The sequence below is a fragment of the Thecamonas trahens genome, assembly GCF_000142905.1.
Source record: "Thecamonas trahens ATCC 50062 unplaced genomic scaffold supercont1.57, whole genome shotgun sequence".
NCBI classification, from domain to species: Eukaryota; order Apusomonadida; family Apusomonadidae; genus Thecamonas; species Thecamonas trahens.
In genome coordinates this window covers 183,337-198,676 of record NW_013657623.1, presented here as the reverse complement: position 1 = coordinate 198,676, position 15,340 = coordinate 183,337, and the positions used below count along the sequence as shown (strand labels likewise).

At 64.7% G+C, this 15,340-nt stretch overlaps 5 protein-coding genes across 5 annotated transcripts; 2 read left to right on the top strand and 3 right to left on the bottom strand.

Annotated features, from left to right (window-relative positions):
• Window positions 1–2,316: 2,316 nt before the first annotated feature.
• On the top strand, window positions 2,317–5,192 carry AMSG_10155 (puromycin sensitive aminopeptidase; the record flags this gene model as incomplete). Its single annotated transcript, XM_013898264.1, has 2 exons — window positions 2,317–2,413; window positions 2,564–5,192. 2 exons carry the CDS (start codon window positions 2,317–2,319, stop codon window positions 5,161–5,163), a joined length of 2,697 nt encoding a protein of 898 aa, XP_013753718.1. The 3' UTR covers window positions 5,164–5,192.
• Window positions 5,193–5,224: 32 nt separating this feature from the next.
• Window positions 5,225–5,567, top strand: AMSG_10154 (uncharacterized protein; the record flags this gene model as incomplete). The annotated part of the gene is made up of 3 exons (XM_013898263.1): window positions 5,225–5,254; window positions 5,312–5,511; window positions 5,552–5,567. The coding sequence occupies 3 exons, from the start codon at window positions 5,225–5,227 to the stop codon at window positions 5,565–5,567; spliced, it is 246 nt and encodes an 81-aa protein (XP_013753717.1).
• A 6-nt stretch (window positions 5,568–5,573) lies between these two features.
• Window positions 5,574–6,259, bottom strand: AMSG_10153 (histone; the record flags this gene model as incomplete). Its single annotated transcript, XM_013898262.1, has 2 exons — window positions 5,574–6,139; window positions 6,239–6,259. The coding sequence occupies 2 exons, from the start codon at window positions 6,257–6,259 to the stop codon at window positions 5,693–5,695; spliced, it is 468 nt and encodes a 155-aa protein (XP_013753716.1). The 3' UTR covers window positions 5,574–5,692.
• Window positions 6,260–6,407: 148 nt separating this feature from the next.
• Window positions 6,408–7,148, bottom strand: AMSG_10152 (histone H3; the record flags this gene model as incomplete). The annotated part of the gene is made up of 2 exons (XM_013898261.1): window positions 6,408–6,765; window positions 6,874–7,148. 2 exons carry the CDS (start codon window positions 7,146–7,148, stop codon window positions 6,408–6,410), a joined length of 633 nt encoding a protein of 210 aa, XP_013753715.1.
• A 3,016-nt stretch (window positions 7,149–10,164) lies between these two features.
• Window positions 10,165–15,271, bottom strand: AMSG_12326 (uncharacterized protein; the record flags this gene model as incomplete). Its single annotated transcript, XM_013898289.1, has 3 exons — window positions 10,165–12,258; window positions 12,526–14,542; window positions 14,627–15,271. The coding sequence occupies 3 exons, from the start codon at window positions 15,269–15,271 to the stop codon at window positions 10,253–10,255; spliced, it is 4,668 nt and encodes a 1,555-aa protein (XP_013753743.1). The 3' UTR covers window positions 10,165–10,252.
• Window positions 15,272–15,340: the final 69 nt, after the last annotated feature.

Here is a 15,340-nt window from a genome sequence, read left to right as displayed (position 1 = left end):
TAGTGGGGTGGGCGGTCACGGGTGAAGGGATCGCGGAGGGTGGGGGCTGGTGGTGCGGAGCGGGGGGAGGAGGCGGAGAACAATACATCTCAAGCTTTGTTGACAGTGCAAGAGATGCAGGCGACGGCGTCGGGCGCCTCGAGATCAGCAAGCATGACCGGATCCGCTTCGCGCTGCCCGAGGTATTCCGTCCAGTCATGAGTGTGGCGATCGAGCAGATTGCAGAGCTGGGTGAGGCCGCCAGCGAGGTGACGTGCAGTTGCAGGCGCGCGACAGCCCCAGAGTGTGTCAAATGTTGGCGAGCATGTTGTGCGATCGCTGACAAGGGCAGCCGCAAACGCCCGTGGCGAGACGAGGAGCGCACGCATGGCCGTGGCCAGATCCGCTGGCGATGGGTAGGCCGACGCGTCGAGGTAGACAGCCGATGACGGCGCAAAGGCGGCTATGTTGGGCGCACCCAGCACAATTGGCACTGTCGTCGGTGCTGCCAGACCCTGATGCCACTTTTCGGTCACGTACGACTCGGCCGCCGAGTTCTCAAAGGCAAGCACAAACGGATACGCGTCAAGCAGGCTCTCCTTGAAGCCCGGCGCGTGTCGATTGTGTGCGAGGCCTGTCCGTGCCAGCTCCGCCGCATCGCTCGGAACGCATCGGCCCCACGAGTGGACGCCGATGTGCTTGGCAAGCTCGGCGACGTACTCGTCGCGCCCGTTCAACGCGTGGCAGTTGGAGGCGAGGAAGAAGGCCGGCGCACCCGGCCCTGACACCGCCCACTCCAGCTTGGCAGCGACAGCTTCCAGATCCACAGCCGTCTGCAGCGCGGTCCGGACTCGATCAAGCACGCCGCGCTCACCGAGATACGGCAGCGCCACATCGGCGTCGAGCCGGTAGTTGGCGTGGAGCTGGAAAAGCGCGGCGTCGGCCTGGCGCCGCAGATCAACCTCGATCGACGCACGCACCTCGTACTTGTGCGGCGGCTCGAGGTTCCACAGCAACCACGCTTGGTCGCAGTGCCGCGTAGTCGGCAGCTGCCTCGAGTCGATGTCAAAGGCATGGAAGACCACCACGTCGGCCGAGGCGATCACATCGCCGCTCACTCCGGCCGCATCGATCACCTCGCACCGCCCGTCGCCGCCGTCCCACGCCGCGCCGTGGAACATCCGCGAGGCCGGCCCATACTCGCCGCCGAAAAACGGTGTGGCAAAAACGATGCGATGCGGCTGCCGCATCGCATTGCCCCGCCGTGCCTCACATCGTCCGCCCACGCCGCGGACGGTCCGCACAGCCCGTGGCACGGTGCGGTGGACGAGCTCGCGCTGGAGATTGACTGGCATCCCGGGGTCGAGAACGAGCAAGCTGGTGCAGACAAGCGCCATTGCTGCGCCCATCACCGCCCACCTGCGTCGTCGCCATGCCCCGACCATGCGCACCTTGAGTGTCCAAGTCGAGTGCTGGGCTGTGGCAGCGAGGCGCGACTTTGTTTGCTCGCCGCCGCCTCGTCTGCCTTTTCCGTCCATGCACGACAGAAAATAAAGGCATCAAATCCAACCAGAGAAGCCATCGGGATGGCATGAAACAAGGTAACGTCATAGAGGAGGAGGAGGGGCGCGCAGGGCTGGCAAAGCTGCTGGGCAAGGGCAAGGGCAGAGCGGAGGCATCCAGCGTGACGGAAAATGGATCGTGGTGATCACTTTTTTGGACGGAAAATGCCACACCGATCCCTACAAGAGGGTGGAATACTTGGGTGTTGGAGATTGTGGGGACTGTGGCAAGTTGCTGCTCCAGGGGAGGGGCAGCGTGCACATTCAGGCCGTACTAGTTCCAGGTGTGTTTGGCGAGCAGGGTTGGATGACAAGCAAGCAGTGTAGAGAGGCATCGCGACATTTGGTTTTGGCCGTTTGGTCCGAAACGCGTGACGGACCCAAATCGGTGGCCTCAAGCTGCACTGCTGTTCACTTCTGCCCACAACCGTCGCATGCCCAAGCCGCCGCACATTGTCTCAGATACCCCTATCGCACCCATCGGATCGCACCCATCGGATGGCAATAGCGCGAGATTGAGTGCGGCAGGTGACAAGGTAGACGAGAAAAAAAAAGAAAAAAGCGAGTCATCGGCCGGCCATGAACGCGAGCGGGTGAGGTCACGTGGCGAGGTGAGGGGCAGGGCGGGTTGCGAGGAGCGTGGCGAGAGCCAAGGCAGGGGAGCGGCGCACCCCACTCTGCCATTACAAGCAACCAGTACGTGTGCAACAAGAGGGCAATGCTGGAGGGGGACAGAGGGAGACCTCGCAGCAGCACTTACAGCCGGGAATGGGTCATGGTGTCGGTGCTTTCGGTCGCTGTCGTCGTTGTGGCGTTTGCTTTGGTTTTCGTCGAACGCGACCTGTGGGGTCTGGCCGGTCATGATGACACCCGTCCTGGGCCTCATGGCGGAACCGATGGTGGGGGCCATCATGATGTTGGGGTCACTGACCATGGTGGCGATGGTGGTGGTCATGCTCATGCTGTAACTGCTGTTGCTGGCCGGACTGATGACGTCGTTGCGGCTCGCCCCACGTCTCCAGTGGCTGACTCTGCTGCGTTCTTTCTGCCGACGCACACGCTGCCGTCGCACTACTCGGTCCACCTGACGCCGGATCTTGAGGCGTTTACCTTTGCGGGCAAGTGCGAGATCAAGGTGAACTCGTCGGCCGACTCGCAGACGATTGTGGTCCACGCCAAGGAGCTGACCATCCACAGCGTGAGCTACAACGGCGAGGCTGCGGCGTCGCACTCGTACGACGAGACGCTCGAGCAGCTGACAATCGAGCTCGCGGGCGAAGGTGCCAAGGCTGGCGCCGACGGTGTGCTGGCGTTCACCTACGACGGCGTGCTTAACGACCAGATGGCCGGCTTCTACCGGTCCAAGTACAACTCCAAGGCCGACGGGACCGGCGAGGAGCGGTACATGGCGGTGACGCAGTTTGAGGCGACCGACGCCCGGCGGGCGTTCCCGTGCTTTGACGAGCCAGCGCTCAAGGCGACCTTTGACGTCACGCTCGTTGTGCCGGCCGATCGCGTCGCGCTCTCGAACATGAACATTGTGTCCGAGACTCTCGACGAGGCCGCGGGCAAGCGGACGGTGACCTTTGCCACCTCGCCGATCATGTCGACGTATCTGCTGGCGTTTGTGGTGGGCGAGCTCGACTACGTCGAGGCGCACACCCAGATCGGCAACATTGCCGTCCGCGTCTACACTCCGGTCGGCCTCGCCGACCAGGGCCGCTTCGCTCTTGACGTTGGCGTCAAGGTCCTCGACTTTTACCAGGACTACTACGCCAAGGAGTACCCGCTGCCCAAGCTCGACATGGTGGCCATCCCCGACTTTGCCGCCGGCGCCATGGAGAACTGGGGTCTCGTCACGTACCGCTCGGTCCTGCTTCTGTACAACGAGGAGACGACGCCCGCGTCGATCAAGCAGCGCCTGGCGTACGTTGTCGGCCACGAGCTCGCCCACCAATGGTTCGGCAACCTTGTGACCATGGACTCGTGGACGTACCTCTACCTCAACGAGGCCTTTGCCACCTACGTCGGCTGGGCCGCCACACACGCTTTCTTCCCTGAGTGGCAGGTGTGGAACCAGTACGTGGTCAACGACTTCCAGCGTGCCCTCGAGCTCGACGCCCTCGAGTCGTCGCACCCCATCGAGGTCGCCATCGAGAACCCGAACAAGGTCGACGAGATCTTTGACGCCATCTCGTACTGCAAGGGCTCTGCCGTTGTCCGCATGCTCGTCGCCTACCTGGGCGAGGAGACCTTCCGCGCCGGCATGCGCGACTACGTCGCCAAGTTTGCCTACGGCAACACCAAGACCGAGGACCTTTGGGCCTGCCTCTCCGCCGCCTCGGGCAAGGACGTTCCGGGTCTGATGAACACCTGGGTTAACGCCGTTGGTTACCCGGTCGTCTCGGTCTCCCGCACCTCGCCGACCACCCTCGCCGTCACCCAGGAGCGCTTCCTCTCCACCGGCCGCCCGGCCGCTACCCCTGTCGCCGCCCCCGAGTGGAACATCCCGCTCCGCGCCGTCTCGGGTGCAGACCCGGCCGCGGCGTCCGAGGACCTCCTCACTGCCGCCACAGGCGAGATCGCCGTCGCCGCCGACGCCTGGGTCAAGCTCAACCAAGGCCAGGTCGGCTTTTACCGCGTCGCCTACGACGCCGAAAGCATCGCCCTCCTCTCGTCGTCGGACGCCCTCGCCGCCCTCTCGCCCGTCGACCGCGTTGGCCTCGTCAACGACGCCTTTGCCCTCGCTGCCGCCGGCTACGGCTCGACCCCGCTCGCCCTCGACCTCATCGCCGCCGTCGGCTCCGCCGAGTCCGAGTACATTGTCTGGGCTGACATCGCATCCTCGCTCTCGGCCGTCGCCAAGGCCTGGACCTCGGACGCCGACCTCGCCGGCCTCCGCACCGTCTACGGCCGCCTCTTTGCCCCGCTCGCCGCCAAGCTCGGATGGGCAAAGTCGCCGGGCGAGTCATACCAGGACTCGCAGCTGCGCCCGCTCGCTCTCTCGCGCGCCATCCGCGCCAACGTCGCCTCGGTCGTCGACGAGGCCAAGGCCCGCTTCGACGCCGGCACCGTCCACCCAGACCTGCAGTCGTCGGTCTACTGGGCCCTCCTCTCGGTCGCCTCGCCCGACGACGCCGCCGCCATGCACAACAAGCTCGTCGCCGAATACAACGCCGCCACTTCGCAGGACACCAAGGTCGTTCTCCTCTCCGCCATCGGCGGTGTGCCCACCCGTGACCTCGCCCACAAGGTCGCCGTCTGGGCCGCAGAGTCTGGCGACGTCCGCAACCAGGACCTCTTCTACGTCGTCGGCTCGCTCCTTGGCTCGGCTGTCGGCCGCGCCGTCGTCTGGGACTACGTCTCCTCCAACTTTGACGCCCTCGAGGCCAAGTTCCAGGGCGCCTTCCTCCTCGCCCGCATCGTCAAGATGGTTGTCGGCTCGCTCACCACCCAGGACGCCCTCGACGCCGCCAACGCTTTCTTCGCCGCCCGCGACGTCTCCTCCTATGAGCGCCCGCTCAAGCAGGCCGTCGAGGAGGTCACCGCCCGCCTGCAGTGGATCGAGCGCGACGGCGCCGCCGTCTCGGCCTGGCTTGCGGTCCAGGCGCAGGAGGCTTGAAGCGCGTGCCGTAAAGCAATCTCTCTCTCTCCCTCTCTCTCGTGCGCTCGCCCGCGATGTCATGCAGCTGCAGTCGACTCGTGGTACCGTTGTACGGCAGTGGTTGCATTCATTCTGTTTCCCATTTCTCAGACGGGGGTGGTCCGAGGAGGAGGCTAAGGCTCTGGCGGCGGAGATCGAGGTCGAGGACGGGCCCAACGACGAGGGCGAGCTGTTCATGCGCCCCGACAAGCTCTCGGACTACTTCCCGCGGCCGTACGCGAAGGAGGAGATTGCGCGCAAGGCCAACAACGGCGCGCTCGCGCAAGTCAGGAATTACACTCAAGACCAAGAGCCCCTCGCGCGCGCGTGTGTGTGTAAACAAGCGTAGTAGTGTGGGCTGTCACAGGGCAGTGGTCGCATAATGGTGGTTGCGGTAGTGGTTGCGTTCATTCTGTTTCCCATTGTCAGACGGGGGGTGGTTCTAAAAAGAACCAGGTTGTTGTTGCGGTGGATGCCATCTCGGCGAGCCAAGACAGCAAAGAGACGCTTAGGCGCGCTCGCCACGGATGCGGCGCGAGAGCGAGAGGTCCTTGACCATGATGGTCACACGCTTGGCGTGGATGGCGCACAGGTTGGTGTCCTCGAAGATCGAGACGAGGTAGGCCTCGGTGGCCTCCTGGAGGGCGGCGATAGCCGACGACTGGAAGCGGAGGTCAGCCTTGAACTCCTGGGCGAGCTCACGGACGAGGCGCTGGAACGGAAGGCGGCGGATGAGGAGCTCAGTCGACTTCTGGTACTTGCGGATCTCACGGAGAGCGACGGTACCCGGGCGGTAGCGGTGGGCCTTCTTGACGCCGCCGGTGGCCGGCGCCGACTTGCGGGCGGCCTTGGTGGCGAGCGACTTGCGCGGTGCCTTGGCACCGGTGGCGGACTTGCGGGCGGTCTGCTTGGTACGAGCCATGTTAAAGTGTTTGGATGGGATGCCGATGACAATCTGTCCCTCTTGCGCGTAAGCGACGCTGGTTTTAAGCCTCCGCCGCCAGTCCGGCTTGTACGTACAAACACAAATTTGTACGTACACGTCTGTACGTACATTTTCTTCATGTACGTACATGCACGTACACCCCACCCCACCAATCTCCTTGCCTTCCCATCTATCAACGCCTTCCACGCCCTTTTCCTCCTCCCAATGGCTGCATCGCCGCCGCCAACCACCCCAACTCATGGATCTTCTTTAAAAACCCCACCCGACCGCGTCGCTGCTACCGCCGGCTCAGCCGCATCGCAAGATGCATGTCCTTGGGCTGGATTGTCACCCGCTTGCCATGATTGGCGCAGAGGTTCGTATCCTGCATCAGCGAGACCAGGTACTCCTCGCTCGCCTCCTGCAGCGTGGCCAGCGCCTGCGGCTTGAACCGCAGATCCGGCATCAGCTCTTGCGCAAGCTCGCGGACAAGCCGTTCAAAAGGCAACCGCCGGATGAGCAGATCCGTTGACCGTTGGTACTTGCGGATCTCCCGAAGCGCCACCGACGCCGGACGGTTGCTCATCGTCGGCTTGGTCACACCCGCCGCGGTCTTGGCGCTGCGGACCGGCCGCGCGGCCTTGCGCGCCGCCATCCTTCCGCCGGCTCCCCGCCCGATTTGAGTGGCCACCGACTGGCTCGGTCCATCACTCGCGCAGCTCTCAATGCCGTGGCTGCCGTTGCTCTTCCTCGCTCGCGGTGACGAGCTCTTGGTCGCACCGGCGTCGACGCGGATGGTGGGAAGTCCGTCGGCTGCAACGGCAGCCCCATCGCGCCCGCTCGCCCTGACGTCGTCCCGCACCCGCTTCTTCTTGTGCTTCTTGCTTCTCTTGCCCTTGCCCTTGCCCTTCTTGCTCTTCCTCCTCTTCTTGCTCGCCTTTCCGTCCGCCGCTGCAACAGCCGGCGCAGCCATCCGCGGCGTCTTGTTGGCCGTCGGGAACCGGTTCTTCCGGACGAGACTCTGCTTGACGCGTGCCATCGTTGTTGTCTTGCGGCAGAGAGTCAAGTATGTCTCTCTCCTGGTTTCTCCTGCCGTCGTTAGCCGTTGTCTGATGGTCGTGTCGTTTGCGACTTAAACGTCACACTTTGGCCCGAAAAAACAACAACAAAGGGCACACAGAGGCAGCCGCTCGCCCCCCCCCCCCCCCCCCCCCTCCCCCTTTCCACACACACGTACAAACCTACGTGGACACACGCACCCAATCTGTCATCCCTATCCCCCAAAACCCCATCCCGATCGAGTGTTTGCCTTCACACACACTTGCAAGGGGCCATCACGCACGGCATGCAACCAGTACAAGCCCCAGCGCCCACCAATCACCTGACCCCATGCCTTTATCTCTCCCTTCCACTCCCTCCCATGAAAGTCTCGTCACCCCCTGGTATTGCCCTCCCATGTACGCAGAGATCAACCAGTGTGACGCAATGGGGTCACAAATGCGACGAAAAAAAGATAATAGAAAACCCCCCGCCGCCAGCCACTCTTCAACACCACCGCGACACGTGCCATCACTCCTCCACCTTCAACACCACCGCGACACGTGCCATCACTCCTCCACCCCTCCTACCCCCCCCCCCCCCTTCCCCCCCTTCCCCCACCCCGCCTCGCCAGCCATGGACAAGCACCGGACAAAACGCGCACGGACAACAGGCAGCGCCGGGCCCTCACTCCCACAGTTGGTCTTCCCCAGCCCAAGCAGTGGCAGTGGCAGCGGAGGAGCAGGAGGCGGCATGTCGGCACTCCCTCCGGCCTACGTCAGCAACCTCATCGGCACTCTGCCCATGCCCGGACCTCTGCCAACCTTCCCTGTCCTCCATGCCAATCCGCTGGATGTGGACTATGGCTATGGCTGTGGTACCACATACAATCTCATGGAAATGCTCAATGCCGACGACTTTGAGGGCTTTCCGCCGCCTCTCGCATCTGCCGCTACCACTGTCACCACCGCTGAGCCCACCGCATCGGCTACCTCTGCGACGTCATCCACCACTCCGCTCGCGCCGTCTCCGCTCGACGTTGTCCTCCCACCCTCGCCATCGAATCCGACTGCGCTCTTTCTCGAGCCGGAGCCCTTCTCGCCCTTCAACCGCTTCCGCGACTCGCTGCCGCCTCCGCCCGCACTCGATGTTGAGCTACCGTCCGGCATCGACTATGAGCTCGCTGACCCGTTTGCCGCGCCCGGCGAGCCCTCGATTGACAGGGTCGAGTCCAGCACGCCCCTGCCCGAGCCGCAACTCGCCTCGATCTCGGCAGCTGGCGGCCGCGACGGCAATACTCTGGGCGTGCAGGCGTCATCGAGCTCGGCGCCATCCGATTCGTCGTGGCTGTTTGAAAACCCCAAGGTGGTGGTCACCGATCGCATGCTGTGCGTTCCGTTTGAGGCGCTCGAGACGCCCGAGCAGTGTGAAATGGCAGTCAACGCACTGAGCCAGCTGTTCATGGACCCGTGCGTCATGAAGCACTACGATAACGGAGTGCTCGAGCCCGAGGCTGCGCGTGAAAAGGCCTCCCGATCGTTCAAGCGCTGGCATGCCCGCGCCGTCAAAGGCGACCTCTCGTGGTGGCTGATGATGGACCGGACCGCCGCCACCTTTGGCGGTGAAAAGGTGCTAGGTGCCGTCGGCTTCAACGCTGGCAAGTACTTTGAGCCCAAGGCCGTCATCGTCGAGACCGCCATCCTGCTCTTCAACGAGCATTGGCGTCGCAAGCTCGCCACCGAGGCCTTTGTCTACATTCTCGACCACCTGCTCGCTGCCCGCCGCGTGCCGTTTTTCAACGGCAAGTGCGCCTTTGGCGCTACCATCTCGCCGGCCAACACCGCCTCGCAGGGCCTGGCTCGCAACATGGGCCTCTCCCGCCACGACTGGCCCTTCCGCAAGCTGCCGAGCTTTGGCCCACGCGACTGGATGCAGTTTACCATCTGTGCCAACAAGCCCGGCGCCCTCTCCCTCGTCCACAACCACATTGCCGCTCTCAAGGCCCAGCTCCGCCGCGTCGTTTGCGCCCAGCTCGTCTACCTCGAGCCACTCACCCTCGCCGTCCACTGGCGGTCCGCCACCCACGAGCTCTACCCGCGAACCTTTACAAACGTCGAACTCGCGCTTGCCCGCTCGGCCACGCTTGAGGCGCAGATTGCCGCCGCCACCGCCGCAGGCGCTTCGCTCGTCTGTCGTGTCGCCATCGCCGCCTCCCACTGCGGCATCGCCGCCTACACCTCGTCGCCACCGCCGCCCTCGGCCCCGGTCGTCCATCTCAAGCTCTCGGTCCACGACAAGGTGCCCAAGGTCTTCCTCGAGACTCCGCTCACTGCCGCCTCTGACGGCTGGCGCGCGCTTCTCCCAGTCATCCTCGTCCGCGGCTCGCCGGGCTACGTCCGGATTCTCGACGCCGACGCCCGCTGCGAGCTCGTCGTCATTGTCGGTACCGTTGACAAGCACACCGGCGCCTTTACCGCTCTCGACGGTGTGCCGAGCGTCGAGCTCTCCGACGTTGCCATCAATCCCCGGTTTGCCAAGAACGCCAACAACCTCGCTGCCGTCCCGCCGCCGCCCATCCTCTCGCCAGCCACGCCGCTCGCAGCTGGCGTGCCCACTGTCTCGCTCGTTGTCGCCGCCGCCGCTATCGGGCAGGACCGCTACTCCACCGCTGAGCTTGTCGGCGTCAGCTCGCTGGCCTTTGGTGCCGGTGGCGCCGAGCGCTTCAACCCGCTCACAACCCGGCTCGTCGTCTCGCTCTGGCTCGTCGAGCCCGCCGGCGACGTCCCCATCCCCATCAAGTGCTCCGGCGAGCGGGCAAAGTCGTCGTGGACCCAGCCGTATGTCGAGATCCCCGTCAGCTCTCTCCCGTCGCCGCCCAACTCGGTCGCCTCCCTCCGCCACACCATCGACGTCCAGGCCTCCAAACTCGTCAAGTCGGCCGAGTACAAGAACAAGTCCGCCTACCTCCACGTCGTCGCCTTCGACACCACCGACCCGCGACGCGGCACCGTCTTTGCCGCAACCTCCAACCGGTTTACCATCAAGTCGCGCGCGTCCTGACCCGACTGCCCCGAGTCAAGCGCGCCATGAACATAAAGAACCACGCTACGCCTCAGCGTACACCGCAACCACGTCGTGCCGTGCGTTGCAACGTCCGGCATGCATGGTCACGTACTTGACAAACGACATGACCTTGATCGGCTCCTCCTCGTCGTCGTCCTCCTGCTCCTCCTCGTTCGCCGCCTCGGGCGCCGCCCGGTACACCAAATGCAGCGTGTTGTACGCCGGCGGGAGTGAGAAGAGCACCTCGTCCTCGGACATGTACACCACAGATCCAGGCGGAACCCGCTCGGCGATGCCAGGCCCGGCTTCGATGCCACCATCGTCGCTGCCAGCCTCGCTCTCGCTCTCGCCGTCGTCACCATTCTCGCCAGCTTGGTTGCCAGCAGCGTCGTCGTCGCCAAAGTCGTCGTCAAAGTTGTCGCCGTCGTCAGCGACGCCCGACAGATGTGCCGCCAGCACGTACGCAGCATCGGATCGCTTCGTGAGCGGGAGCAGGCTTGCCGGGCGCGGCGCGAGCTCGATCCGCGGTAGAGTCGAAAAGTCGAGGTACATGTCGAGGCCGCCGGACGGGGCATCATCGCCGCCCTTGCCCTCATCGGAGAGCAGGGTGTGATGGCCGGCAAAGAACGAGCGCTTGGCGATGGAAGAGACGCGGGTGAGCTCAAGGCCAGTCATGGCCGAGAGGAGCGCGCCAAACTCGGCGCTGGCCACAATCTTGGCCGGGTCAGAGCTGCTGGCATCGACCGGCGCGGAGAGGTACGTGCCGCGGTCGGGCGGGACGTCGACCACCGCGTCCTTGCCCGGGAACGACAGCGCCGCCGCCGCCTCGGGCTCAAAGAAGCCCGGCAGCGAGATGACCGAGTTCTCGCCAAAGGCTGCGGCGATGGAGGCGGCGCGGGCTGGGGAGAGGTACTCGCGAGCGACAATGCCGGCCAGCGGGTGCGAGGCCGTCAGCGCAGAGTACACCATGGCGGCCGCCGGACGCGGGAGCTTGGGCGTCAGCGAGCGGCCGTGGAGCCAGCCCGAGACCGAGAGGCGCGGCCGCCCGCCGGTCACCTGCGCCACGGCGTGGTACGAGGTGTGGCTGACGGCAAAGAACGAGAAGGTGTTGGCTGCCGGCAAGATCGAGGCCACCGGGCACGGCACCGGGGCCAGATCCGGAGTGCCCTCGCCGGTAGCGGTGTACAGCTCGAGCGCACCACCATCAGCCTCGCTCCAGTCGTCGTCAACAAGGTAGAGGATAAAGGCGACGCGGCGGCCGGGCATGTTGTCGTCGTGGAGGGCAAGATAGTCGCCGTCCTGGAAGCAGAGCGCGTGCATGTCGACACAGGTCGGATCAAACTCGATGCCGGTCACCGCCGTCATAGCCTGCAGAAAGTCGGGTGCGTAGATGGCGTCGCGGAGCTTGGTCAGCCACACGTAGCCTGATGCCGTGTTGAGGTTGGCCAGCTCGTCCGACTGCAGAAAGTCATACAGATCGTTGCTCTTTGGCTCAAAGCCGATCATCTTCCGCACCTCGCCCACCAGACCGGCGTAGGCGCCCGGATGCGGGATGAACTCGGGGACGACGGCCCTGGCAAAGGGCGTAGCCGACTCGAACTCTTCCTTGACAGCCTCGACGTCGAGCACCTTGAGCATGGCCACCTTTTCCACCAGACCGCCCGGGACCAGAGCACGGGCAGCAGCCCAGGCATCCTCCGCCGCCGCCGATTCAAAGTCGACATCGAGATCGGGCATAAAGTCGTTGACGGCGGTGAAGAACGCCTCCCTGACCGGCGTGGGCAGCTCGAGGAGGAGGTAGGTGAGCGCATTGATGGCCTCGGCATGGTCCTCCGACTCGTCCACGGCATCGACGGCTGTGATGGCTGCTCCCGCCGCACGCACTGCTGCAGCCACGCCAGCTTCGAGCGAGATGCCCTTGGCCGGCACCACCACCTCACGGCCACCACCAGCTCCAGTGCTTGCCGTCGTCGTCGTCGTCGTCGTCGTCGTTGTCGCCGCCGTCGTCAGTGGGCGGGTGCGCTTGGACGGGCCGGCCGGAGAGCTTTCTGAGGGAGAGCGTTCGCGCTTGTTCATGGGGATGTGGTGGTGGTGGTGGTGTGATGGATCCTGGTATCAATCTGGGTGGGTGAGGGGGGGGGGGGAGGAGGACGACGAGGGATGGATGGATTGGGTTTGGGTTTGGGTTTGGGTTTGCGGGGACGGTCATCGGAGGAGGGCTGATGGGGATCAGAGTATGGGCCATGGGGGGTGATGGAGTGGGAGAGGGGATGGGTATGCCCAGGACGAGGTTCAAGGAAGCTTGTAGCGGGCACGGAGCCGACGCTTCTCGTACACGCGATAGCCGATGCGGAAGGCTCTCTCGAGACAGAGCGCAAGGCCGCCGCCGATGACGAGGTAGGTGACGGCCGAGAAAAAGGTCCAGCCAGAGGCTGCCGCCGGCGGATCCGGCGAGCTGGCATCCGAGCGCGGCACCGTGCCGCCGGCTGCAGCGCTGGCGGCGGGGGACGGCGCTGGCGCGGCGGTGGGGCGCGGGGTGGGGCGCGGGGTGGGGCGCGGGGTGGGGCGCAGCGTCGTCACCGGCGTGGGCGCCTCTGTGTGGGTTGCCACCGCAAGCGGCGGGTCCGACGGATCGATGGGACAGGCCATTGTCTCACCCGCACGGCGCCAGAATGCGTCTGACTGCCCAAAGTCGGCGGGAATGGGCGACGCGAGCTTGTTGCGATGATCGCTGCACCGCGCCGTCGACGTGCGCGCAGAGGTCACGACCGAGTTGATGACGACCGAACAGAGCGAGAGCATCAGCTCCTGGCGCGCCTCATCACAGCCTTCGTCGTGCGCTTCAAGCGAGAGGCTCGGGCTGAGGTCGGTCGGCGGCCACGGCGCGTCGCAGTTGACAGGCGAATAGGGCGGCGCCGAAAGTGACCACGTCGTGCCGGATGGGCCGTGGGCGTTGCACCCGTCCCGGAGCGCGAGCAGCGGCGCAGGCAGGTACGAGGAGACAAACACCGGAGCATGCGGGGTAAAGACAAGGTCGGTGGTGAGCGCCATGTGGCTGAGCCCGACGTTGGCCACCGCAATCATGTAGCCGTACGTGCGGCGGTGCTGCATCAGCGCAGGCTCGTTGTGCGATGACAGTGCCCGCAGCGCCGCCATCCACGCCTGAGCCACGTCGCGCAGATCGTCAACGTGGATGATGTACGGGGGACATGCCGGCGCGAGTAGATGCGGATTGCTGGTGTAGCGGCCGAGGAGCTCGCGGACGGACGCCTCGCCCACGACCTCGGCCGGGCACTCGGCGGCAATCGGTGCGCCGGCGAGCGCGACATGCGCTGGCTCCGCCGCGCCGGACAGGTGATCGATGAGCGCCTCGACATCCCACTGTCGCACAAGAAGCGCCGGCTCGGCCGCCAGGACAACAATGGGCCCAGTCGGGAGCTGGGCGTTCTCGGTCTCGCGCGTCTTGGAGAGCCAGTGGCCCACAATCCACGGCAGCGAGAACGCCTCGTCCCATGCTCCCAGCAAGTGGTGGCTTTCCATCGAGTTTTCGCGGAAGGTTGTCGACGTAGCCAGTCCGAGCTCGGCCGGCGTGTCATACGGCGAGCACGAGAGCAGCCGCAGGAGCGGATGAGGCTGTCCAACGGCGGCGTACGAGCCCTCAAACGCGAGCGAGGCGAGGTCGCCGAGCGGCGTGCACTCGGCGTGGTAAGCAAAGGTGACTCGCGGCCCGGCTTTGACCCGCGCCGACGCCGCCATGACCCGCCGCTGCGCTACGCTATCGTATTCGAGTGTCGGGTACGGCTGGGTCCAGTAGCGCGCGTCAGGAAGCAGGTCGGCGTTGGGTGGCGGGAGAAGCGGGCATCCGGTCCCGCGGTCAATCGACGGCATGATGTCGTCGGACCAGAGCGGCTCGTCCGGCACTGGTGGGTGGTGCGAGATGTGGTCGCACCCGCGCCGGACCCGCTCCTCGTAGATGAACTTTTCGATAAAGTGGAGGAAGATGATGGCGGTCCCGCGCCGGCGCGCCTCGTAGCATGATGTGGCTGACGACGAGTCAGCCTTGTCAAACACAACCGGCGGTGCATGGCCCCAGTCGGGGAATCCACGGTACTCGCACGAGATGAGCGACTTGTCCGGCGAGGTGTAGTAGTGCTTGTCAAACTCGATGTTGTCGTGCTTGAGCAGGATGCCCCAGTGCATAAAGTACGGGTAAAAGTGGTCGTGTGAATACGACGGGTACACCATCAACTTCTTGTGGACGGACGGGACAAGACCAAGGTCCGACAGTGTAAACGTTCCGCCATACATCTCGGATGTCCATCCGGCGTCCTTCTACAAATCGAACAAGGGGGGGGTGGGTGAGTAGTAGTGGGGGAGGGGGAGAGGGGAGGGGGGGGGGATGCAGCAGGTGCGTACTGTCAAGTGCTTGATGTCCGACTCGCGAACCATCTCGGTGACGACAAACCACCACGGGTTGAGGACGCGCAGATCGTCGCGGTGGAAGAACATGGGGACACCGACTGGGCGGGCGGCGTCGATATTCATGGTGAACCGCTGAAGGCCGTTGACAAAGCCCCGCTCGGCGAGGTAAGTGTACTCTTGCATCATGGGCGCGCCGCGGAGTTCCTCGACCGGAGGCAGATCCTCAAGCAGAATGCGGCGGAGGAGGAACATGTCGGGATCAAAGATGATGATGATCTCCTCCTGCGGCGGATGATGCAGGAACCAGTGATGGAAGCCGTACGGCCTATTGTAGGCCGAGTAGTAGTCGCCCGACTTTGGATGACGAGCCGCGCGAGGATGAACCCATGTCTCCGAGACCAGCCCGAGCTCTTCTGCCGACGTCACCATCTCCGGATCATCACAGGCCATCAGCCGAGTCAGCTTGCCCTCTTGCCCCACAGCACGGAACGAGGCCTCAAAGGCCACAGCCTGCCAGTCCATATACGCCGAGCACTCGACTCCGTACACAAAGTGCAGCGTGTTGGCCTCTGTCCGGTCGTCGGGCGCCAGTGCAGCCGCCGACCGTGTGGACACAGACACCACCATGACCAGGACCATGGCAACAGCCACTGGGCAGACTATCCTCATGGCGGGTGGGTGGGTGGGGTAGGGTATGGGGGTGGGGTA